This window comes from Mixophyes fleayi, assembly GCF_038048845.1.
Source record: "Mixophyes fleayi isolate aMixFle1 chromosome 12 unlocalized genomic scaffold, aMixFle1.hap1 SUPER_12_unloc_2, whole genome shotgun sequence".
Classification (NCBI taxonomy): Eukaryota; Metazoa; Chordata; class Amphibia; order Anura; family Limnodynastidae; genus Mixophyes; species Mixophyes fleayi.
Window position 1 is genome coordinate 1,307,526 of NW_027445896.1, and position 26,427 is coordinate 1,333,952.

General features: G+C 41.9%; 1 protein-coding gene across 1 annotated transcript in view; it reads right to left on the reverse strand.

Moving 5' to 3' along the window:
- The window catches only part of LOC142112116 (uncharacterized), a 177,455-nt gene that overhangs the window by 64,017 nt on the left and 87,011 nt on the right, over positions 1-26,427 (reverse strand). Inside the window, exons 8-9 of the mRNA XM_075193953.1 lie at positions 5,825-5,901; positions 1,316-1,319 (exon numbers count right to left, since the gene is read on the reverse strand). Of these exons, the coding sequence (XP_075050054.1) occupies positions 1,316-1,319; positions 5,825-5,901 (81 nt within the window). The remainder of the gene's footprint in view (positions 1-1,315; positions 1,320-5,824; positions 5,902-26,427) is intronic.

The window sequence follows — 26,427 nt, forward strand, 5'->3', positions numbered from 1 at the left end:
AACATTGTGCATTACAGGCTTTAATAAGAGGCACAATGCTGACAACATATTAGAGAAAATGAGGGAAATTATCTCCCAGTGGCTTACCCCACTTAGACTCTCATGGGGATTTGTGGTGTCAGACAATGCCAGTAACATTGTGCGGGCATTAAATATGGGCAATTTCCAGCACGTCCCATGTTTTGCCCACACCATTAATTTGGTGGTGCAGCATTACCTCAAGAGTGACAGGGGTGTGCAGGAGATGCTTGCGGTGGCGCGCAAAATTGCTGGACACTTTCGGCATTCAGCCAGTGCCTACCGCAGACTAGAGGCACATCAAAAAAGCATGAACCTGCCCTGCCATCACCTCCAACAAGAGGTTGTGACGCGCTGGAACTCCACCCTCTATATGCTGCAGAGGATGGAGGAGCAGCAAAAGGCCATTCAGGCCTACACAGCCACCTACGACATAGGCAAAGGAGTGGGGATGCGCCTCAGTCAAGCGCAGTGGAGACTGATTTCCGTGTTGTGCAAGGTTCTGCAGCCATTTGAACTTGCCACGCGAGAAGTCAGTTCCGATACTGCCAGCTTGAGTCAGGTCATTCCCCTGATCAGGCTGTTGCAGAAGCAGCTGGAGAAAGTGAGGGAGGAGCTGGTAAGCCATTGCGATTACACCAAGCATGTAGCTCTTGTGGATGTAGCCCTTCGTACGCTTTGCCAGGATCCGAGGGTGGTCACTCTTTTAAAGTCAGAGGAATACATTCTGGCCACCGTGCTCGATCCTCGGTTTAAAGCGTATGTTGTGTCTCTGTTTCCGGCGGACACAAGTCTACAGCGGTGCAAAGACCTGCTGGTCAGGAGATTGTCCTCTGAAGAGGACCGTGACATCCCAACAGCTCCACCCTCATTTTCTTCCACATCTATGGCTGCGAGGAAAAAGCTCAGTTTTCCCAAAAGAGGCACTGGCGGGGATGCTGATAACATCTGGTCCGGACTGAAGGACCTGCCAACCATTGCAGACATGTCTACTCTCGCTGCATTGGATGCTGTCACAATAGAAAAAATTGTGGATGATTACTTTGCTGACACCATCCAAGTAGACATGTCAGACAGTCCATATTGTTACTGGCAGGAAAAAAAGGCAGTTTGGAAGCCCCTGTACAAACTGGCTCTATTTTACCTGAGTTGTCCCCCCTCCAGTGTGTACTCGGAAAGAGTTTTTAGTGCAGCGGGGAACCTGGTCAGTGAGCGGCGAAGGAGGTTGCTTCCTCAGAACGTTGAAAAAATGATGTTTATAAAAATGAATAATCAATTCCTCAATGAAGTACAGCACTGCCCTCCAGACAGTACAGAGGGACCTGTGGTTGTGGAGTCCAGCGGGGACGAATTGATAATGTGTGATGAGGAGGAAGTACACACTGTAGGGGGAGAGGAATCAGAGGTTGAGGATGAGGACGACATCTTGCCTCAGTAGAGCCTGTTTAGTCTGTACAGGGAGAGATGAATAGCTTTTTTGGTGTGGGGGCCCAAACAAACCAATCATTTCAGCCAAAGTTGTTTGGTAGGCCCTGTCGCTGAAATGATTGGTTTGTTAAAGTGTGCATGTCCTATTTCAACAACATAAGGGTGGGTGTGAGGGCCCAAGGACAATTCCATCTTGGACCTTTTTTTTTTGTATTATATGACCAATCAACAGTCGTTTGCCATGTTCAAAAAGTAAAACCAAATTTAAAAAAATACAAGAAATTAAACCAAAAGTAAAATGCCGTGTCATAATTTAAAACAAGAGGTATTGACGTGCTCTAAAACTACTGTATTGTTGTTTATATTTTATAAACACTACACTTGAAAGCTTGAGTCTTTCAATAAAAAAGTAACTGTCCATTGCACGAATATTTGCAACAGGGACAATTTTAGGGTTAAGAAAGTCAACTAATAACACTTCGACGCTGTCTGTCTTTATAAACACTACACTTGGAAGTTGGAGGAGGTATTGTGGCCCCGGCACCAAATTTACTACCGGGGCCACTCCACTGTGCAGTCCATATTTAGGTGTATCAGATATTAAACAATGGTGACAGTTGATGCCCAATTTTTTAATTATATTGTGGCCTCGGTACCAAATTGTGTACCGGGGCCACCACACTACGCAGTCCAGATACTTGTTTGGTGGAATTCAGACCAGTTGAGGGTTTTATTATTATTATATTGTGTGGACCACTCTATCTATACCACACTACAACTCTATATACCACTCTATTTCATACTTTAATTCTATTTCATACTTTAATTCTATTTAATACTTTAATTCTATTTCATACTTTAATTCTATTTCATACCTTTATTCTATTACTAATTACCATAAAGAGGAACAAAATAAACCAATTTTACCAAAAGTATAATATGACTTAGACTTACAAACACTACACTTGAAAGATCGTGCCTTTAAATGAAAAAGTCAGTCTTCATTGCACGACTATGTGCAACAGGGACAGTTTTTTGGGTTTACAAAGTCAAACAATAACACTTTGACCCTGTCTGTCTGGGATCTCAATGACGAATTGTCTGTACCATGTTTGGAGGAGGTATTGTGGCCCCGGTATCAAATTGGGTACCGGGGCCACCCCACTATGCAGTCCAGATACTTGTTTGGTGGAATTCTGACACGTGGAGGGTTTTTTAATTATATTGTGGCCTCGGTACCAAATTGTGTACCGGGGCCACCACACTACGCAGTCAAGATAGATAGATGCGTATCATAGATAAAGTACATTCAGTGGTGTGGGGCAAATTGAAAAATATTCAAAATGCACTGACATTATCAAAAACAAGAGGTTGTCACACGCTAAAACTCCAACATGTATATGATGGAGAGGATGGAGGAGCAGCCGTATGTGTAGTGTAATGCAGATCTGTTGAAGGTTTTTTATATATTTTATTGTGGTGCCCAGTGCCCACTCCTCTACGCAGTCCAGGTACATTTATTGGTGCGATTCATAAAAGTTCAGGGTTTTTAAGATATTGTAGTGACCCACTCCTCTACGCAGTCCAGGTACATTTATTGGTGCGATTCATAAAAGTTCAGGGTTTTTAATATATTGTTGTGACCCACTCCTCTACGCAGTCCAGGTACATTTATTGGTGCGATTCATAAAAGTTCAGGGTTTTTAATATATATTGTGGTGACCCACTCCTCTACGCAGTCCAGGTACATTTATTGGTGCGATTCATAAAAGTTCTGGGTTTTTAAGATATTGTGGTGACCCACTCCTCTACGCAGTCCAGGTACATTTATTGGTGCGAATCATAAAAGTTCAGGGTTTTTAATATATATTGTGGTGACCCACTCCTCTACGCAGTCCAGGTACATTTATTGGTGCGATTCATAAAAGTTCTGGGTTTTTAAGATATTGTGGTGACCCACTCCTCTACGCAGTCCAGGTACATTTATTGGTGCGAATCATAAAAGTTCAGGGTTTTTAATATATATTGTGGTGACCCACTCCTCTACGCAGTCCAGGTACATTTATTGGTGCGATTCATAAAAGTTCAGGGTTTTTAAGATATTGTTGTGACCCACTCCTCTACGCAGTCCAGGTACATTTATTGGTGCGATTCATAAAAGTTCAGAGTTTTTAATATATTGTGGTGACCCACTCCTCTACGCAGTCCAGGTACATTTATTGGTGCGATTCATAAAAGTTCAGGGTTTTTAATATATATTGTGGTGACCCACTCCTCTACGCAGTCCAGGTACATTTATTGGTGCGATTCATAAAAGTTCTGGGTTTTTAAGATATTGTGGTGACCCACTCCTCTACGCAGTCCAGGTACATTTATTGGTGCGAATCATAAAAGTTCAGGGTTTTTAATATATATTGTGGTGACCCACTCCTCTACGCAGTCCAGGTACATTTATTGGTGCGATTCATAAAAGTTCAGGGTTTTTAATATATATTGTGGTGACCCACTCCTCTACGCAGTCCAGGTACAATTATTGGTGCGAATCATAAAAGTTCAGGGTTTTTAATATATATTGTGGTGACCCACTCCTCTAGGCAGTCCTGGTACATTTATTGGTGCGATTCATAAAAGTTCTGGGTTTTTAAGATATTGTGGGGACCCACTCCTCTACGCAGTCCAGGTACATTTATTGGTGCGATTCATAAAAGTTCAGGGTTTTTAATATATATTGTGGTGACCCACTCCTCTACGCAGTCCAGGTACATTTATTGGTGCGATTCATAAAAGTTCAGCATTTTTAATATATATTGTGGTGACCCACTCCTCTACGCAGTCCAGAAAGATACCTTGTTGCAACGTTTTGGACTAATAACTATATTGTGAGGTGTTCAGAATACACTGTAAATTAGTGGAAATGCTTGTTATTGAATGTTATTGAGGTTAATAATAGCCTAGGAGTGAAAATAAGCCCAAAAACTTGATTTTTAAAGTTTTTATGTTTTTTTGCAAAAAAATCCGAATCCAAAACCTTAAATCCGAACCGAGACCTTTCGTCAAGTGTTTTGCGAGACAAATCCGAACCTCAAAAATAACGAAAATCCGGATCCAAAACACAAAACACGAGACCTCAAAAGTCGCCGGTGCACATCCCTAGTTTTTAGATGCTGGCGATTTAATATAGTTATTGTGTTACAGTTGTGTTTGCACCTTCTGTAATAAAGGTACTATTATAGCTACCACTCCTCTTTGTCTGCGTGATCCAAAGAACACCAAGGTACCAGGGCTACTCTGTGGGCCTTGACTCTAATGCCCTGGTGTCCTGACACTGATCATCAAAATCTGAGGAGCATGACTGTCCCAATACTATCCCCATTCATTATAGGTTTTCATAAGACGCTGGTCTCGTCACATGAAAAGAAAAATGTCCAGATAGTGGATAACTGACTTGATTCCCATTTCCCCCCTTAGCACCCACTCTTTTAAGGAGGTGAAAGCTTCAGGAAGATGCCTCTTACAGAATGGCCGCATCAAGTGAGGTGTATGATGCAGAACATGTCTCCTTACTGATCCCATTAGTCACCGAATCTTTCTTTGGAATTGACAAATGATGAATCAGGCTGAATATTCTGGGCTTTGTTTTAGGGACCATTTACAGTGCATAATGCATGGCTGACATCAAATATCCGTACAGTTTCAACTCTTTGGACTCCCTATAAGGAACTCTAAAAACATTCTTAAACCCATTCTCCAATAATAATGCTGCCTCCCTGTCTGGATGTCTCCTAAGTCAGGGATGCTTTGTATCTATATTTAATTTATGTCTTTTTCAAGCAGGTTTCCCATGCCTGAACTGTCTTCCGATCTTAAAAACACTTAGCAAGCGGCTGCCCTCCACCACAGCTGAACATTCATGTCTGAGTCTGCATGGGGCCACATACATTGGCCATCAATAAACTGCCAGCATGTTCCCTTTCTTGCTCCTACCAACACCACAGCAGGCCCAGGAGAAGACCCCTGCCAACCCATTGCAGGAAATCCCAACCTCATTTATAGTCACATGGGACATCCAGACAGCAAGAACTTGTAAAACATGCCCATATTCAGGGCATAAAATAACGTTTCTCCCCTTCATTACTTCTCTGACATACAATACCTTTCTGAATTACTTTGAAACCCTTTCCCACATCAGCACATGAATTTGGCTGTTCCCTAAGTGATTTCTCTGATATTTAACAATTTGGAATATGTGTAAAACATTTACCACATTCAGAGCAAGAATATCTCTCCTGTATGACATGGTCTTTCTCCTGTATGGTGCGCAACAAGAAGTGAATTATGTGCTAAATATTGCCAACATTCTGTAATATGGTTTCTTTACGGTATGGCTTCTCTGATACTTAAGAAGTAATATTTTAGAAAAACATTTCCCACATTCTGAGCAGGACCAAGATTTACCTGGAGGAGGTGGTAGGGCAGCCATAACCCCTGAGCTGCCTTAACCTTAGACCTCACCTACCTTTCCTTGAACAGTCACAATTTGTGTTGGTCAAATAGGCTGAACCTACTAGGAAAGGTGTTTGGGCTGATCGGGGGGAACTCCTGGCAAACTGTGCATGGTTTGAGTGGATTGGCAATTGGCTTAAATTGTCCTGATTTTGCAATTGGTATTGATGACAGGTATTGCACAGGTACTGGTCCCAGTGTACATCTATTTTGCCTAAGGGAAGCTGACTTGTACAGTCAAACAAATAGCTACAATAAAAAGTGTTGCATCCCTCTCTCTCTCTGTGTAGTGAATAAAGCTCTTTTGAAATATGCCCATAGCAAGGGAATTTCTTATCCACATAAATATCTAGTTATTGCTACAGTAAGAAGAAAAACACAGACACAAGTCTTTCATTAGAAAATGTATTGCATGGAAATGGTAAAATAACCACATGCACAGTGTACACATAACAACATATACAACAAAATCATAACTAGTACAGTAAAGACATAATGGGGCTTATTCAGAGTTGGACGCATTTGCGCACCAAACGTACGTTGGAAATAATGTACACAAAAAAGTGGATTTACTCATTGATGTTGAGTCTCAAGGCGCCTGCAGCTCAAAAACAGTTTCTTTGTGACCAGTGTAGGTCTGCCCCCATCCCCCCACCCCCCCGATACAGTGGGGTGCAGATATAAAATGTAATTAAAAATGGAAATGTCAATTACGCAATACTCAATCAGCAAATTAGAAACAGCTAAATAGGGCTGATAGTCATCATCATATACCTGCACCAAAAATCTAATACCTGCATGAGGATCGAGCCCTAAAAGGCGTATTTGCAGATGTTATGTTACAATTACATGAACCCACCCATACTGTGCTCAGCCCATGCATGCTAGTCCCTGCACATCCTTATTCTGCTTTTCCAGACAAAGGCGGACGGATGTCAGCGATATAAATAACTCTATATATGGACATATACTTTCTGGATTTTGGAATCGTTGCAGTATGAAAATACACATCTTATGCAAACAATGACGTACGTCTAACTCTAAATGAGCCCCAATATATACATTTCCTTTATACAACGATGGTAAAGATATTTTGCATTCCCCACTAGAGCAGATCAAGCTCCACCTAGTTTGATGTCTATGTACTGAAATACCAGCTGTGCGATGTTTTGCTTGTTTGTTCCACCTTCAGATTGCTTTATTTTATCTTGTACACACCATCCTGAAAATGTTACTACAAGCATTTATTTTCTTAGTAGCCTCCTTCCGTGATTTTAGCCATGTATTTATAACATCAGGGAGAGTGGATTATTTTCTTACCCCAGGATACAACATAAAGCTGCTCACTGGATACAATTATACAGAAAGCAGAGCAGAGCAACACAAACACACAGCTCTGCCCCGTGGTATCACCACACGGGTTAAACGTACAGAGGGAAACCAGGACGTAAAAATTGTGTATTTACTAAAACTTGGAGTAAAGCCTATACAAGCCATTAAATACATGTGATGGTTGGAAACCCTTTTAATTATGCTTCTGAAAGGATTTTATTTTATACAGGGCTTTGTCACTAAAAACAATACATTGGGTATAGTGAAACCACCTAAAAAGCCTTGACATAATTGAGATTAAAGTTGCATTATCAAATAATTGTTACATGTTACTTATTTGCCCCTTTCCAGCTCCAGGGTCTGCTCTATGCAGCCGCTTTTCCCGGGACACCTTCGTTTCTGTCTCCTCCATGTACATATGGCTGTGGCAGTGGCTTGTGAGCAGGAGGTCCAATCAGAAGCCACAATCTCCATGACTGCAACTCCTGATTGATCATCCTGCTTACTCACACTTCTACCTCGGGGAGATCAAAAGGGGGCGGGGTGAGTCGATCGCTTAATTTGGCCCTGCGCCAAAATGTCAATTTAGTCAGAATTGTGAGAGGAACCACGGAACCACGGGAAACACTTGTGCATGGAGCAGGCCCCGGGGCTCCAGAGAGAGGAGGAGCAGGTGAGTAACATGATAACATGCAACAATTAGGTGGTAATGCAGATTTAGGTGCTCCTCTGCTGCAGCATATCACTATCATGACAGTGTATTGTCTTGTCATCACAATATTCAACAGAAAGGGACTTTTAAAGAATATATATACACGATAGGGCACCAGCATACACGTGTACAGCAGCTGTAGCAGTTAATAGATTGGAGAGAACATGAGGACTGGAATATCCAAATCAGTTTAAGACAAAGAATAAGACTCTAGAAACACTGTATCTACTTAATCAGGGAATTTATTTTACATCTAGATAACATTTAACATGTTTCATTCCTACAGATTAAATTTTGCTGTCTCTGAGGTACAAAATGAATAATGAACATCATGGGAATTACTAAACAATTGGTTATTTTAATAAAAGTATAATTAATTATGTGGTAGTACAATGTAAGGAATGTGAAGAAAGTATAATATCATATAAAAAACAAGGCATCGGAAAGTATAGAAAATATATATTATATTTGAACTTGGAAGTTTTATATATATGACTCTTGGGAAAATGCGAACTGTCAGATACTGTACAACAAAGTAGGATTATATTAAATTTTAACACACTGGCAGAGTGATTGCATAATTCTGATCTTAATAAGATGTAGTTAGTAGATTTTACCATACCCTGTGGCTGGTTTCCCATCCGTGTAAAGATTAACCCTTCCAATGCTGCGGTGCCAATTGGGTTAGCCCCCCAGTGCTATGTGCTGGAGGTGCAATGTATTTTAAAGTGTATTTTAATAAATATATAAATGTAGATATTTGCGATGAAAGGGTTAGCCCAGGAGTAGAAATGTATAAAGTGATATGTGTGTTTATAAAATGTTATTTCAAATGTGTATAAAACAAAAGAAATTGCTTCTCACCCCACTGCTGGTCCAGTGAGGATCGGAGCTCAGCCAGAGCTTTAATTCCTCCACTCCGGTTCCCATTTGTAAGTACAGGATGACTGGAGTGTCGGAGGGGTCTCCAATCCCTGATGGTACAGTGGGGGCTGCAGGAGCAGCCCCTGGATAAAGTAGGAGCCAGGAGCTCTCTGTGTGTAAACTCCGCTGGCAGCTGTAGTTCAGTGGCTTCTGGAAGAGACTTGCAGAGGCGCCTCCTAGATTCACACATGAATCCAGGAGTCCCAGTCTGCAGGGCACCATACTGGAGCTCAAAGAGCCTGGGGACAGCTGGTGGCAACACTATTCTCCTACAACTCATGTGCAGTTGGCATTCACAGTCGGTGAATATCTGCTGACAGGTGACACCAGTAGAAGTGGTCAGTAACAGCCAGATACAGACAGTAAGAAGGAAACCCAACTAAACTGTTTAAGATCTCCCTCTCCAAACACTGGGTAGCAGAGTAAGTCCATCCAGTCACAGTTTATAACTGGTGGCAAGCAATTTGATAATGCTAGGGTGTTTTTTTTGGAGAGCCGAGTTACTCAAGTGAAGAGCTCCTTCCACACAAGGGAATGCAAAAGATGGTTAACTACACCGCAATGTCCAAGGTAGATCTCGAAATCCTGTGCAAAGCAAGAAAAATTGTACAGTAAAAAGTCATTATCTGCTGCACCATGATTTGGGTCCTGTCACTTTACCGAATTTGAGGACGGTGTTGGAGACAGTGATCTACACTTGCAGGTGTTTGGAATGATTTCTAAACTCCATGCTTTGTCCAAAAAGGAGTGGGTCAATTATTTGGTCCTTACAATGCAAGGGCGTGCATTAGAGGCCTATTGTGTATTGACCCCAGATGACTGTGCAGACTCTGAAGTGGTAAAGAAAGTTCTCTTTAAGTGCTACATTATTACCCCAGGAACCTACTGGCAGAAATGTGAGGATCTGGCAGAAGCCTTCTCATCAACCATGAGGAATTTGCTAACCAGCTGTGGCAGTTCGTGATGAGATGTATGAATGGATCTGGTGTCAAGACCTGGGTGGATTTAAATGGTTTAATTTGCAGGGAGCAGTTGTCTCGCCGGTGCACACAGAGGGTGAAAAAATTGGTACTGGACCACAACACAATAATATTTGAAGTAGCGGACCAGTTGGCAAATCAAAATGTAGTGGTTTGGCCACCCTGGCAGAAGCGCCAGTCTAGCAGCCAACACCAAAGAATTTTATGAATTGAAGAACATCCCTCTGCTGTTGATCACTCCGCCAAGCAAGTAGTTACAATCCTGTTCCACAAACTAGGTCCTTGTAATTAAAGCCACGGAGCCAGAAATATATTGAAAGTATTAAACTGTTTAATGTAGTGAAAAACACAGTCCATGTGATGCAAGTTAAACACAGGCCAGATCAGTGAATAAACAGACTTCCAGGTATAAGGCAAATATCAGGTTTACCTCCAAGTGACAAGATAGAGATGAATGCTAAATGCTTACAGAAAAGCAGAAACTGGCTAAGCAAGGATTTCCACAGGAAAAGAGAAAAAGCAAGGCAGTTAGTCCAAGGGTAAATAAACATTACAGGCACAGAAACATTAATGACCATCAAAGGAAACTGGGAGAGGCAGGCATATATAGGAGACAATCAGGTGCGAATGATTAACATAGTGCAGCTAGTAGTCCCTGATAGTGAGAAGAGAAGGCAGAATAACAGCACCTCTGGTGTTCACAGGTACTGCAGGGTCAATATAATAATAAATATAGTCCCAGAGGCAGGAGCTAAAGCAGCATCATGAGGCAGATCCTAACTGTAGCCACTAACCCAGGTGCTTGTAGCTAGCTGCAATTCCACCCTGTTCCTGGAAGTCATCAGACTAGACTGGATAGGAAGTGTTATGGCTGTGGGAAAACCGGTCACCTAAGGCCAGACTGTCCCACAGGCTGACTTGCATACCCGACTAAGGGAGGTGGGCCTAAAAAGATTGTTCTTGCCCCAGAAAGTCCAGTGGCGTATGTCACAGAGAAAAGTGACTCAGTGAAGAGGCCAAAAAGACACCCAAAAAGAGGTGGAAGCACCCAAGTTGGACCATTGCAGGGAGAAGGCCTGAGAGTCTCAGGGACCTCAATCACTGTGGTGAGCCCCCCATCCTTGCTGAACCTGCTGCAGCATTGCCAGGCTAGACTGCCAAAGTCACAGTTCCAGATGGACTCGAAGTGCCCACGGTGAGGGTACGTCTCGATTCGGGAGCTGGCAAATAAATGTGAGATGTGCTCCTGGGAAACGATCTTGGTCATGGGATGTGGACAGGTTTTTGTCATCCCCATTACCCAGAGTCAAGCTGTCAGACTACATGCTACAGGAGTGGCAGTCTAGAGGAAAAGACCCAAGCTACTAGACAACAAGAGCTGCAACAACATTTTCCAGCCCAAAACAAAAGGTTGAAGCTGCTAGATCATCAGGACTTAGCCAGCTCTTTACCACAGAAAATACCCCATTCCCCAGCAATGCAAAGTATGTTGTTTCCAGCACATCTGCAATTAAATATGGTGGAAAATATTACGTTATGAACTTGATATTGAGGCTGGTTGGGTGAAATAGACCTTTTATTAAATGGAAATGCTATTAATTTAATTTTTGGGCTGGTGGGGGTGAAATTGATTTAAAAATCAAATCGGAATGTTATTAATCTAATGTTGGGGAAGGTTGGGAGGAAGGAAGTTTATTTATTAAACATAAACACTAAGAATATACTGTTGGGGTTTTTAGGGGGGAGGAGGCCTAATTATTAAACATGGGAGCTATTAATTTAAGGTTGGGGCTGTTTGGGGGGTAGGAGGCTTATTTATTAAATTTAAGTATTTATTTAAGTATTTAAGTATATTAATTTAATGCCGGGCTGGTTGGGGTAAAATATCCTAATTATTAAATGTGTACTAATTTATTGTTTTGGACTGGTTGGGTGGGGGAGGGGGTTGGGTTTGTTTAACTGTTAATGCTGAGAATGCTATTAATTTAATTTTAGTTCTGGTTGGGGTAAGAAGGCCTATTTATTAAATACAGAACACTAGTAATGCCATGGTGGTTGGGTGCCTAGAGTGTTGATTATAAGCACTGAAGGGCACCCAAACTTTATCTCGCTATCCCTTAGAATCTTTAATAGCGTCGCCCAACGTAAACCCCTAAAACCTAACCATCTAACTGAATCTGCCCGGGGAAATTTGCTCAAATCATGAGCAGGACCACTCTTACCGGCCCAAAAAACAAATGAATGGCCGACCAGCCAAAAATGCTTCCCATCCTGCCGTAAACCTGCAACATGGAGTAAAATGCACATAAAACAAATTTCAAGACATAATACATGGTATTAGAGAAAGAAACTACTATATATTTGCGCGCAACGCAGGGTGACGCATGCGGAGCTAAAACCGGAAACCCCGGGGTGCCACAAGCCAATCAGGCCCCCGGGGAAAAGAAATGGCAAATCCCTCCACGCCTCCTTTTAACAAGACAAGCAACGCATGTCATGGGTCAGCCTTACCACATTGCATTATTAAGCCTAAAGCGCAACAGCTGGCCTAACATACTGTTTGAAACACTTAGACCTTCACCTACCCGAAGCCACGATACTCTGTTCCGACACACCCTCCTCCGCCGCTACTGTAGCCGCTCCTATTCTAAAAGAATGAGTCCCATAGTCTGCTGTATCCAATCCAAGTTTAGCAATACAATTCTTAAAGACCGCGGAAAACTGGACCTTCGTAAGGGGGTACCTATCATGGTGCCTAAGCCAATTACCACCAGGAGCAGGGGACATATCTCTATACAATCTTGTAAACTCAAGCGGGCAAACTGCAATATCCTGATTACGATGCTAGGTAATCCACCGCCCCCTACCCAAAGGATCAGTCTTCAATCTATGGATCTTACAAGCTATGTTATCATTCTTAACCACAACATTTCTGTGAAGTAACCCTGAACCGATTGCCGATCTAGATGAAGCTAACAACTCACCTGTAAACCGCTTATGGTGGACAACCTTCTATACCATCTTTAACCTTTACCAGAGTTAACTTAACAACTAAAATAACGACACAGAGACTTGAATTGGCGTTTGAAAGGTCAGGAATTTATTATAGGCGAAACCTGCTGGGGAAAAATTGGTGGCCAACATAAACAGACCAATCAGCATCCAGGCCACACCTACTAGTTGTAAATTCCGTCCAAACTAATTTGGACTCGACTAGGCGTAAAATGCCAAACTCCCCCATTTGGCATATTAGCTGAGGCCCGCCCGCCTAAGCGGAGCCCCTTAAACCCGAAGTGCTATTCTGCTAATTGCCCAATCCCTTTAAGAGGAGAGTGCCTACTACACCTTCAATGTAACAAAATGGCCGCTGATTGGGCTGCTTACTGCCACAGCTAAGGTTTCCCACCAGGAACCGCAGCCCGCCACCAACCGACCTCTCATAGCCAAACAAGAAAACCAAATATCTGCTCTATAAAGTATGCCATACCCAAATCAGACAAATGTACACCATCGGGCCTATAGTACTGCGTCAACACAGCCCTTATGGACGGATAACTAATGCAGTTACCACCTACTTCCTGAAAGGTCTTCCGAACCGCCCTATTTACCTTCCCACAAGCTTTCTCAATCCGTGCTGGTTTATCCGCCCCTCTCCAATTGCGCCTAGGGATAATATCAGACCATGTAAGGTGAACTGTTGGCCAATGTAACTTAATGGCCCCGACATCAGATCTTATATGTTCAATGATCTCTAAACTGGACCACTTACCCAGGTCATTCCCCCCAAGGTGAATTACAAGTTCTAAAGGGCGCCCAAACCTACTCTCTGTGTCTTTTAGTATCTTCAACAGAGATTCCCAACGCATACCCCTAACACCTATCCATCTTATTGACTCCGCCCTGGAAAATTTGCTCACATCATGAGCAGGGCCGCTCTTACCGGCCCAAAAAACAAATGAATGGCCTACCAGTCAAATACTCCTCCCATCCTGACGTACACCTGCAACATGGAGTAATTTATTAGTAGTAAATTAAATGGCAAAACGTAAAACATAATTAATACTGAAAACAAAAAACTGCCACATTCGCGCATAACGCAGGGTGACCCATGCGGAGGTAAAACCGGAAACCCCGGGGTGCCACCGCCAATCAGGCCCCCGGAGAAAAGAAATGGCAAAACCCTCCGCGCTCCCTTTCAACAAGGTAAGCAACGCAACGTCATAGGTCAGCCTTATTACATCGCCCTGTCTAAGGCTAGAGCGCCACAGCTGGCCTGACATACCGCTTAAAACACTTAGACTTCCATCTACCCAAAGCCATAATGCTCTGCTCAGACACACCTTCTTCTGCCGCTACCGTAGCTGCCCCTATCCTAAAGGAATGCGTCCCATAGTCCGCTGCACTCAAACCAAGCTTAACCACGCATATTTTGAATACCGCTGAAAATTGAAACTTTGTAAGGGGAAAACCATTACTATGTCTAAGCCAATAACCACCGGGAGCAGGAGACATATCCCTATACAACCTTGTCAATTCTACTGGGCTGCAGGGGCATCCACGGGCGCTCCTGGAGCGCCCGCATCTAACATGGCCGCCGGAATCGGGATGGACTGACGCGCATGCGCGCGCGTCTGCGTGTGCGTCGTCGCGCATGCGCATAAACTTTTCTAGCCGCCGCGGCCGCAGCGGAACCGCCGGGGACACCCACCCCACTACCCGAGAGGGGGGAAGAGGAAACACCCGTCGGCGAGGCCCGGATCTGGGCTCGCCGCTTACTAAGGGCCGAGGGGGGGGGAACAAGCCTCAGGGAGGCGGTGGGGTGGAACCCTAACTCTCTTGGCCCGGAGCATAATGGGGGAAGGAAAAGGTAACAAAAAACAAACAAGAAAAAGAGAGAGGGGAAAGTGGGGGGGGCAGGGACAAGAACTAGGGGAAAAAGATAAGGTGGAGAAAACAAGGAGGAGAATGGATTGGGAAGAAATGTGAAAAGAAAAGAACACTGAAAATACAACTTAAATAAACACGATCACAGCAATAAATGCAATACCAAAAACAGTATAACACAGTTAAAAAACACAGTGAAAAAACAGTTTATGTAGCAATACTTACCAGGACAACAGAGAGCCCATACTCACTTAACAAATCTATCCGGCAAGAGGAAGTCACATCCTTTTCCTATATGTTATAAGCCTCCTCAGGAAAGCAAACCCCTCCCCTTCCGGCTCCACTGATTGGATAACTCAGATTTCTACCACAACCCAGATAAGTTAACTCCTGGTATGCCTGTACTTTTTTCTCTGCCTGCCCCCTCAGTGTTTATATCACCTCGGTCTCATTCAATCCCTCTGTTGTATTTCTGTAAGCCATGAAAAAAGCCTTTACACACTCAAGCCGAAACAAAGCAGCTTCAAACTCATTTAAAATTTTCCAAGAACATGCACCACATAGCCATATAATCTCTAATTTCCTTGGATATCCTCACAAAATGCCTTGCTTTTGTAATCCCAACCGTAGCCCTCTCTAACTTCTGGCAAAAAACCCTACCCATGGGTATCACTCTACAAGCAAAATTAAGCAGGCCAAGCAGTGACTGCACCTGTTTTTACTGCACCTTACACTCACCCTGAAACGAATCAATCACACCCCTCAACTTAGCTACTTCCTCCATTGGAAGCTTACAACACCCTGCAACAGTGTCAATTTCAATAACCAGGTATGACAATTTCTCGATATGCCTCGTCAACACGCCAGAGCGTGACCTTGATGCTGCCAAATCATCTGTAGCCTTATTAGTGATGGCAAACATATCCACAAAACAACCTGTGCCTATCTTACCACACACCCGGCACCTAATATCCCCCTGACGGCTGTATTGGAACAGCGCACCACATCGTCCCTCAATATCCTGCTTCCTTCATTGGAACCAACACCTTCCAACCCCGCCCTATGGCAGGTACTACACAACTTCCTCTCCAGGAGCTTCATCAATCTTGTGTCTGCCCTCCCAGACCTGTCCGGAACCTCACTCCCAGAGATAGAAGAGCTGGAATCAGAGCTAGAACCAGACACCCTACTGGCATGCTCACCAACTGATCCACGACTACCACCTTCCACACGTGATGACGGGCCCACCAGGGCCGTAGATGCGGCTTCCGCATAAGAAGCACGCCCAGACCTCTGACCTGATGTCACACAACCAGCCGAACCTGCAGAGGGAGAAACAGAAAGAGAGCTCCCCGACCCAGGAGCCGCAGTCCCCGCATCCACCAACAGTGCTAAAGTAAACAAACTACGGTCAGCCGACCGCGACTGGACCTGCTCGCTGACCTGGGTCAACTAAATTTGAGGCAATCATGCAGGGGACACTCGATGACCTGCCAGGGAGGACGCATGATCCTGCCCTGAACCTGACCCGCCAGTCACCTTAACCTTTTCATCTACATGCACCCTCAGTGTTTATATCACTTCTAATCCCAGCCCTCTCTTACTCTTATAATAATTTTTTTGTTTTTTTTGTTTTTTTGTAACTACCAATATTTTAAGCATAATACATAAACATCTATATCTGTATATCTAAATTAAACAAATAGATCTATATATTTATATATCTATATATCTATATGAAACATCTGGTGTTAAATCAGCAACAGTGTCCATCTTTCCGTGCTCATGAACAGGGGAAATGTCTTGCACTGACGGATACAGTCACCAGTCCTCTTCTATCAGATAATTTCATGTTTCTAATACATTTGTAGTATGTGCAGGTTTTATATGAAGAATTAAAGATCTCTGGTAGATTTGGTTAAATCCATACTTAAGACCACTAATTTATGTAAATATATTGTATCTTTAGATGGCTGATGGTGAAGGAAAGAGTAAAACTAGAAGACTTATGTTACAGCTATATTTCTAAATGTGGAAAATGTATTATATGTAAAATATATTGATGTACAGAATCCTGAATTTGAATAAAATGTGGATAATTCCTAGCAGGTTTAGGAAGATTTGTGTTCAGTTGAATCCTTGGGATTCAGCCAACAGAATCTGATTATTATTTTCTTGGTGCATATATGTGTAGAACATTGTGGATAGTGCATCAGTACAATATAGGTGTTTCCTAGGTTAGTATGTGTAGAATCAGACAACTTAACCCTTCAGTGCAAGACATGAGCTCACCCTGTATGCCGCATGATGGTATGTCTCAGTTCCCAGCGCTGCCATTGTCTTGGTTTCCACTGATGTTGCTCGCAGAAACCACCCTTCCACATCTTTTACGAATCCACCTCCACAGGGACTGAAGACGAGATCTCCGGGGGCCAGATGTTTGCTGTTGCCTCCGCTGCTGCTGGTCTGCTGGAAGGCAGCACCATGAGCACAAACAGAAGAATGAAAAATCTGCTTGTGCATCATTCTCGATGGTGATCTCTCTTGTGTCCACCTGCGGTGATGTAGTGATGACCACGGGAACGGAAGAAGGGATGTTGTCAATTGAAGCATGCGGTCTTTCTGGTGGGGATGGTGTACAGTCTGAGACCAAGCTGCATAGAGCATGAAGACGTTCTGTTGCTGTCTGTTTCTCATGTGTATTCTGTAGGGGAAAAAAGTTTGAGTCCAAGCCTGCTAAGAAAACTGATACTGATCTTAGTAAATGTAACAAGGATTAGTTATTATCGCAGGCCTGGATGTTCTATGGGGGAATTTAATTGGCAGCGTTACTCGTGAGAATAACGCAGCCCACGCCCTATTATCGTTAGTACGATAATTTTAACGCGGCTCTCTACTCAAGGCTTTCAGAGCTGCAAGCAAAAATCAATGTTGAGATTACCGTACTAACGGTAATAATGTGCACTATTACCGTAGTAACATTAATAGTGCAAGGAACGCGTTATTCTCACGAGTAATGCTGTCAATTGAATTCCCTCCTCTGAATGTAACTTAATTAAAGAGCACAAATTGTGCGGACATAATGAATTTTACCAGCTTCCTTCACCATTATGTGTTCTAATAAAGTCATGTGATGAACTACAGAAGCTCTAAGGCTCATATACAAACATCAAAACATTCAGTTGCTTCCCTAAAAGCAGCTTCTCCTCCCAAACTAGCTCATTAAAATAACAGTGCAAAACTAGACACAGTTGTGCGCCTTATCTGCACTTAGCAAAGCCGCCCCCTGATCTATCTGTTTCCGCCAATCAGACCTTTTGCAGAGGATAATAGAATCCATCTAAATATGAAGTCAAAAAGCCACCATACCTCATTGATGGGAACTTCACATCCAGCATCTTCAGTTGTCTTCACTTCATCAGATGCTGAGAATTCTGACTGTTGATAAAATGTATGCATATGAAAAGAATGACTACACAATGGGGTAAACCATGTACACAGGTACAATATCCTAACCATGAAGCAACCATTAGTTTTACGCAATTCACTCCTGGGGCTGCATGTGCATTAAGTTGTTTTGTTTTTTTAAGCTGATGGAGATATCACAGATGAGCTGTAACTTGTAGTAACCAATCATAACAAGACATTCCCAGTAGTAGAAGTAGACGGCATTGGACAGAAATGAAAAAGAGGACATATAGATAGCAGAATGTCAGCTTAATAAAAGAAACAGGTAGACAAAGCCAAAAGGACATGCGCATGGTTTAACAAACAAGGCAGATTATATTTGTGTTGCGTCTGTTATATTAATCTACATGCGGAAGCCAAATACCAATAATGGACTGAAATTTTACGAGCTACAGCCAAAGATACATTCCTAGTACTCGTAAAACAGGATAGCACTTCACGTGAACCAAACAAATGAGAAGACCATCCCCAGACTAATAGTAGGATATCATAGTAGCTGATAGTGTAATTTAGCAGATATTTACAAACATTGCATGAAATGGGAAACCCTCAGGAATCAAACACTCGATCCTAAAGAGATCAATTTTATCAGGAGGTAGAAGATTTCCCGATGTCCAGCTCTACTCCTGGGCTTTGTGTTGACTTTTGCTACCTCTGGTACTATCATAATCATCATTTATTTATATAGCGCCAGCATATTCCATAGTGCTTTACAAATGGATACAAACACAGTAATACTGGGTAATACAGACAGACAGAGAAGTAAGAGGACCCTGCTCACAAGCTTACAACCTATGGGACAATGTAAGTTTGATACATGAGGTTAAGTGCTATATATTGTATATTGGTCAGATTGCAACTGTAAAAAGTGCTCAGTGGGCTATATGATCCAGTCACACAGCAATGTTGGTCAGGGGGTCAGAGAGATAGAGATGGGATGTGGGGAATAAAGGATAGTTTTGAGCCAAAGATCACACCTAGGCAGCAAGTGTGGGGTAGGATATTTTGTCATGTTCTCAACAGAAATCTAAATGTTTTGCAAGCCCAGATATAAAAATTACTAATATAAGCAAAAGCATAATAGAAATCTGATTTTTCCACATATCCTCTGCTGTACCTGGTATCTGATCTGGATTCCATTTTTCTGCCCCACCCCTCCACCCCTCCACCCAGCTTGCTGTTGCTTTAGACCTCCCACCGCCACCACCACCAAGGCCCAATGGCCTCAACTTCAATTATGTTCCATCTGTGTAAAATTAATATAATGTGAAGTGGTCACTGATGGGAAGACTTATATTTTTAGAAAGTTGTATCTTAGTAAATACCTCCGAGCTGTTATCCAGATAAAATCCTGGGGGCGGTGACTCCAGTCTTGGTGCGCACTAATAGGACAACAAGGAGCAGAAAAAGTAAATGTTATTACAGAGAGAGAATATGGGTTTTTAAAATGAATACAGAGAAAATCCAGTGAATTGTTATAACAAGAGTAGGAGTTACTAGGGTCTAGGATGATATTGCAAATTTGAATTTATGTAAATTTTACATTTCATACATAGATTACTACATTACTACATTATTATTATATATATATATATATATATATATATATATATATATATGATTTTATATATATATATATATATATATATACATACACACATGACATTTAATAGTGTATTATTGTAGTAGGTTTAGAACTATGTGACTTAGTAACTCTCTCCCTGAATGATGGCACTGTGCTGTTAACGTTAGACCATAGGGCCCCCCTCTCTTAAGTACCCTGGGCCCCCCAAATCCTTAATCTAACTCTGCCTCCTTTGCTACATTCACAATATGATGACAGCAGGTCAACCAGATCTTATGAGTAATGACCTCAAAGTCCGAAAAATGTCACCTGACTGCCCAACTTCTTATGTCTTTAAAGCAAGAAAGAGTGACCTGTATAATTCTCTTATCTTAGAAGTTCCTGGGTGCAGATTGCTGCCATGTGCTTCTCTATAGGAGGCACTGGCCTGGCCCTGTGTTTCTGCACTGGGCGGAGTAACTTGCCCTTAAACATCATACTATCACCATCACCATACTATCACCATGGTCAGGGATTGAGGCATCACTGTCAGTCATCCAGCAGTGCACCATGGCCACATAACAAGCACTCTCTGTACGGAACCTTTTCTTATTCAATTTGATTCCAGAGAACTCTATTATAGATGTGAGATCTCTGTTCTCAAACATCTTTCCCCATAGTGGCCTTATGAACTGTCAGATCTATTCAGGTCGAAATGATCTACTGAAGGAGATTACTTTACACCTCATCCTTTCATACTCATACAAGTGGGTGAGTAAGAAGAAGACAGAATATTTTATACATTGTGATGACTGGGCAGCATAGTTTTATCAGGTGCAGATATAGAAATTATTCATATTAACAGGAGCATAATAGATATCTGATATGTACACATTGCTGTAGACCACCCACCACCAAACCATCACCAACCAGCAAGGCCCATGACCTCAACCATATTCCATCTGTGTTAAATAAATATAATATGGAGAGTCTACTGATGGGAAGACTTATATTTTAAAAAGTTGTATATCTAGAACATACCTTAAAGGTGTAATTCAGAAGATATTTTTCTAAAGCTGTATCCGGTGTTGGTGCACAACACTAAGAAAACAGGATGCAGAAAAAGTAAATGTCATTATAAACATGAGACATCTCTGTTCTCAAACATCATTCACCAAAATGACCTCACAGACCGTTGGGAATATTCATATCTAACTGATCTACTCTTGTAGATTATGTTACACCTCTTCCATTCATACTTATACAAGTAAGTGGAAGGGAGTTCTATGAATCCAGGAAAAGAAAGAAAACGGGAGACAGTATATTTCGGTCATTGTGACGACTGAACAGGATAGTTTTCTCAAGGTCAGATATAGAAATGACCCATATTAGCAGACAGATAATAGAGATCGGATGTTTGCATCTGGTACCTGAGAAGTACTGGATTTCATCTTTGCTCCAGCCCTCCCTCCACCCAGCTCGCTGTTGGTGTAGACCACCCACCGCTAACAAGCCCCATCAACCTCAACCATATTCAACCTGTGAAGAGTCCGCTGATGGGAAGATTTATATGTTTAGAAAGCTGTATACCTAGACAATACTTACCGCCAAGCTGGAATCCAAATGTACTCCTGGAGGTGCTGATCCGGCGCTTGGTACATTTTCCTAAGACAATCGGGGGCAGTAAAAGTAATTGTCATTACAAACATATTGTAGGAGGAAGTATATGGGTTTTAAAAATGAAAGTCTCTCAACACATGGCTTCAACCTCAACCATATACCATTGGTGTAAAATAAATAAATATAAAATGAAGAGTCCGCTGATGGGAAGACTTATATCTGTAGAAAGTTATATATGTAGAAAATACCTCCGAGCTGGAGCCCATATAAAATACCCGCGGTGGTGACTGCGGTCTTGATACACTCTCCTAAGACAACCGGGAACATAAAAAGTAAATATGGTTAACCCCAGATATGTGATGCTCGCCTATACAGTCTGTGCTATTTCCTAAATAAGTTGCATCTACCATTAACTTATACAAGTTGAGAATGTTACATTTTAGCAGATACACAGATCACGCCGGGGTTCTCCTTTAAAAATTGCCATCTTAATTGCCAGCAGCACCTAGTCCCAGATGTGACTGTATGCAGGGGCCCCCGGCTCCCCTAAGTATGACAGCGTTATTACGTCACGTCCAGGGGCCTCCCTGCACACACTGCGGGAACAGGTGCTGGACACAAGAGAGACGAAAAAAGAGAGAAACCCTAAAATAATTATATCATTAAGGGGGCACTATTATAGTTTATAATCATCAAGGGGGCACTAATAATAATTAATATCATTTAGGGATTAATTATGAACAACAAGGGGGCAATCATTTTAATTACACTTATCCAGGGGACTGGATTTCATTTTTTGTCTTACCACACCACACAGTTTGATGTTGCTGTAGACCACCCACCATCACATCACCACCAGGACCTATGGCTTCAACCTCAACCATATACCATTGGTGTAAAATAAGTAAATATAAAATGAAGAGTCCACTGATGGAAAGACTTATATCTTTAGAAAGTTATATATGTAGAAAATACCTCCGAGCTGGAGCCCACATAAAATCCCTGTGGTGGTGACTTCGGGCTTGATACACTCTCCTAAGACAAGCGGGAAAATAAAAAGTAAATGTCATTACAAACATACTGTAGGAGGGAAACAAATGAATGACTCTCAATACAAAGGAAAGCCAGTGAATTGGAATAACAAGGACAGAGGTTACTAGAGACTATTAATACATTTCAACTTTGAATTTAAGTGATGAAATTTACATGATACTGGTATAAAAATGACTGCTGATTCATACCACAGGCTCTTTGCAAGATGGATGTTAAAGAACCATTGGTGGGAATAACTGGTACCTGGACCACTACCTGGTGAGGATCATGTTAGGGAAACATGAGAACCTTGAAGAGGAGGCTCATATAGGGCCTGATTCAAGTCTGAACGCAACTTGCACCTAACTTGCTCTTAAGAAAAGATCACGGAACCCATAAGTAAAAAAAGGAGTAACATTGCATCTTGGCAAAACCATGTTGCCTTGGAGTGGGAGGCAAATTTAAAATGTCATGGTAGATTTATAGTTGGGGTTGGGCATGTCCTAGATCAACTTTAAATTTCAGTGTAAAATTAAAGCTATCAAGTATTTGTGTGTTACATGAAAAACAGCCAGTATTTATCTTATGTGCTAAATAATAACCCTATTTTCACCCCTTGCATTGTAACATGGTTTTGTCCAGGAGAAAAACCTTGCCACCATTGTTCCCTTATGTGTTGTAGGCAGTCGTAAGTGTCATTTGCTTTGGACATGAATTACATGCAATTGCGTTAATTGGAGTAAAGTCCGTTTTGGAGCAAGCGCAGGTCTATTTCACGCAAGATAAGTCTGAACATGAATCTGGCCCATAATATTACATGTACATCTTTATACATAGAAGAGACTAAAATCTTTGGCGTTGTTAGGGGAGGATGGTAAAGGGTGCCCATGAGGGTGTGGCCACGCACCCATTGTGATGTGACCACACCTCCATTTATGGACGCACTGCTGCAAACTGTGTTTTGTTTTGATTCGGGGATTGCAAAAGTTGGGAGGCATGGAATAAAGACTGAATATTACTTATAATATAACTAAAATGTAACAATATTACAACATAAGCGCATTGTCACATGTGTTGAAGCTTAACCTGTGCCTCAATTTAGAATTGAACAACGATCTTCCATATATAATATAGTAGACAAGACATTTTACCTCAGCGATGGAATGTCCAGCGATGTTTTCCTTATTCCTCCGGGAGGTGTCATTGGGATCTCCAACGAGGGTCTCCATTACAGCTTCTGGCACTGGGGAGACAAGAATATTCATTATCAGCTAATATATTCTCAATGATGGGTGACTTTGTTTTACTATAAATTATCATTAATTTACCCATGGTATTAGCAATATAAAATCTGTTAAACATGTTCCTTATGTGTCTGATCTTCATCCATGTGTTTGTTCATTATCCCTGTTTTGTGCCTTTCACCCTTAGTTCCTCCCCAGTTGTCTCTTATGTGCGTTCCTTTGTGTGCAATAGCTCCCTCTTGTGTGTAGATCCAGTCTGCACCATCTGACACTCAGGTGGGATAAGGGACTTTCAATTTGAACATCGCTTCTGTGAAATTTTCCGATTAGAATGTGGCCTATGCCGATAGAGAGTCCATAACTGATCTACATGGAAAAGCTAGCTACCGCGGCATAACCGTGGACCTTGGCTAGTACATGAGTCCCATTAATTATTATTACTATCGTAGTTGATATGTAATATAACACAGTGATCGGCAGAACAGGTATTGGGAAAAACAGAGTATACAAAATACAGGGACATACAAAGTAGACAAACATGACCACATCTTGATGGGGCGTGGTCAAGGCACAGTGAGGGCGTGGTCATTAGCTATCGCCCTTATCCCAACATTCCCACAAGCTGGACAAATATGTCCCCGGGCAGGATAGTGGACTCTTCAGCTGAAATTGGGACATTTGGGAGGTAACTACCATACTGCTTATCAATTGTGGTGAAACTATACCATAAACAAGGAAAAAACACATACTGAGAGGCATTGGCGCAAACATTATATAGGGAGGAAAATATATCTTACCAGAAAAAGCCCATATCCAGTTGGAGGAAATCTGCTATTTTATATATGTAAAGCAGCTCCCATATAATATTTAGTGATAACGTTAAAAAATTGTCACCGGATTATAGCATCAGTCATAGAAAACGGGGCCATAATCTGTTAATAAACACACAAATGGAGCCATAATTTGCTGACAATCATAGAAAACAAACTACCCTGCAAACTCTGCTGTCAGGGCCCGGAGTAGTTCTTCTCTTACCCCTAACTGGCAGTTTGCTCTCCTACAGCCAGAGACCAGGGCAGGACCGGAAGGTGAGCGCTATCTGTCTGTAACAAAACATGCTGACAGCGGCTTCAGGACTCAACAAGTTACATCGGACTTACATGAAAGATGGGGGATGGGGGGTGCTGGGTGTACCACTGGGTGCCCTAAATGTCCGTATTAAATTCTTGTTTGATATTACCACTGGGTTCCCCGCCCTAACAAACACATTTATATTTTTCTTACATCTGGAAGAACTGCGGATGACAGGTTTGTCTTCACTCATTTTTCTGTCTCTTGTCAGACTTAGCGATCAATCTGTTGTTAGGAAAATTATTAAAAACATGGTTACTTTCAGAGCTCTTCATTATTTAATAAAAAAAGTTACTAAAAGCAGGTCTCAAAAAATGTGTCCCAAAGGTACTGGGTCTAATTCATTAAGGAAAGAAAAGCAAAATAAATGAGTAACTTTGCACCTTGGCAAAACCATGTTGCATTGGAGAGTGAGGTAAATTTAGGGGTAGGGCATGTCCTAGTTCAGCTTTAAAATTCGGTGTAAAAATAAAGCTATCAAGTATTTGTTTGCTACATGAAAAAAAAACCAGTATTTAACTTATATGCAAAATAATAAACTCATTTGCACCCCTTGCATTTTAACCTGGTTTTGTCTAGGATCAAATATAGTCCTTTATTGCTTTGTTCTCCTTAATGAATCAGGCCCACTGTGTTTAAATGTATTCTACACTTTACCCCCAACCTTGTCTTGTCTCCCCTCGCTCATCCTTCTCCCCTCACCCCATTACTTCCTCATCCTTTCAAATCTCTGTTACTTTCCACTCACCCCCTTTCTCTCCATCCATCTTTGGTTCTCTATCACGGGGGGCTCAAGATGGACTAAAATCATTTTGTTAGTTCTGGATTAGTTTAGTTCACATTGGGGCTAATGCACATGGGCACCATTACAGTCCTGTAGATTCACTCTTTTATTATATACAGGTTAATCTGCTGCTCCCCCTGTGACCCCACAAGTGGGCTTACCTGAATAAAGGGCTGGAGACTATCACTAGGGCCCATAGAACGTCAGACCTGGTGTAGGAAATGCACAAGGCACTAACTGGGGCATTTTTTTATTAGCTATGGGGCATTTTCGGCTTATACATTATTTGCTGCACTTTGATTGTTCTCATTAGATTGTAAGCTCTCTCCCTACCCTTGGTTTTAATATTGGCTTTTATTTTATCTATATTGTATGTACCTGTTTCATGTATGACATGTTTTACTCACTAATCTGTAAAGCACAGTTGGCCTTAAAAATTTATAATAATAATAATAATAATAATAATAATAATACACATTTTCTGTAAAACCATTTTAGAAAATGTTCCCCTTTGTGTTCACCTTTCAATTCTTAGAGATATTTGGGTTTAAAATCAGGTCCAAGTTTTCATACTTATACTGTACTGTAAATATTGTTACCAGGCTAAAGCCATTAACACAGGGCTTAGAGATGGGTAAACCAGGAATACACAGACTGTAAATTATTCTCACCCCCTGAATATATCCCATTTATAATATAATCCCCGTCCCAGTCTTGTTACATTACCTGTGGAGATGACTGACGCTCTGTTTGAAATTCAAGTGTAAACAGCTGTTTCCAACCAATCAGATTGAAGAGAATTC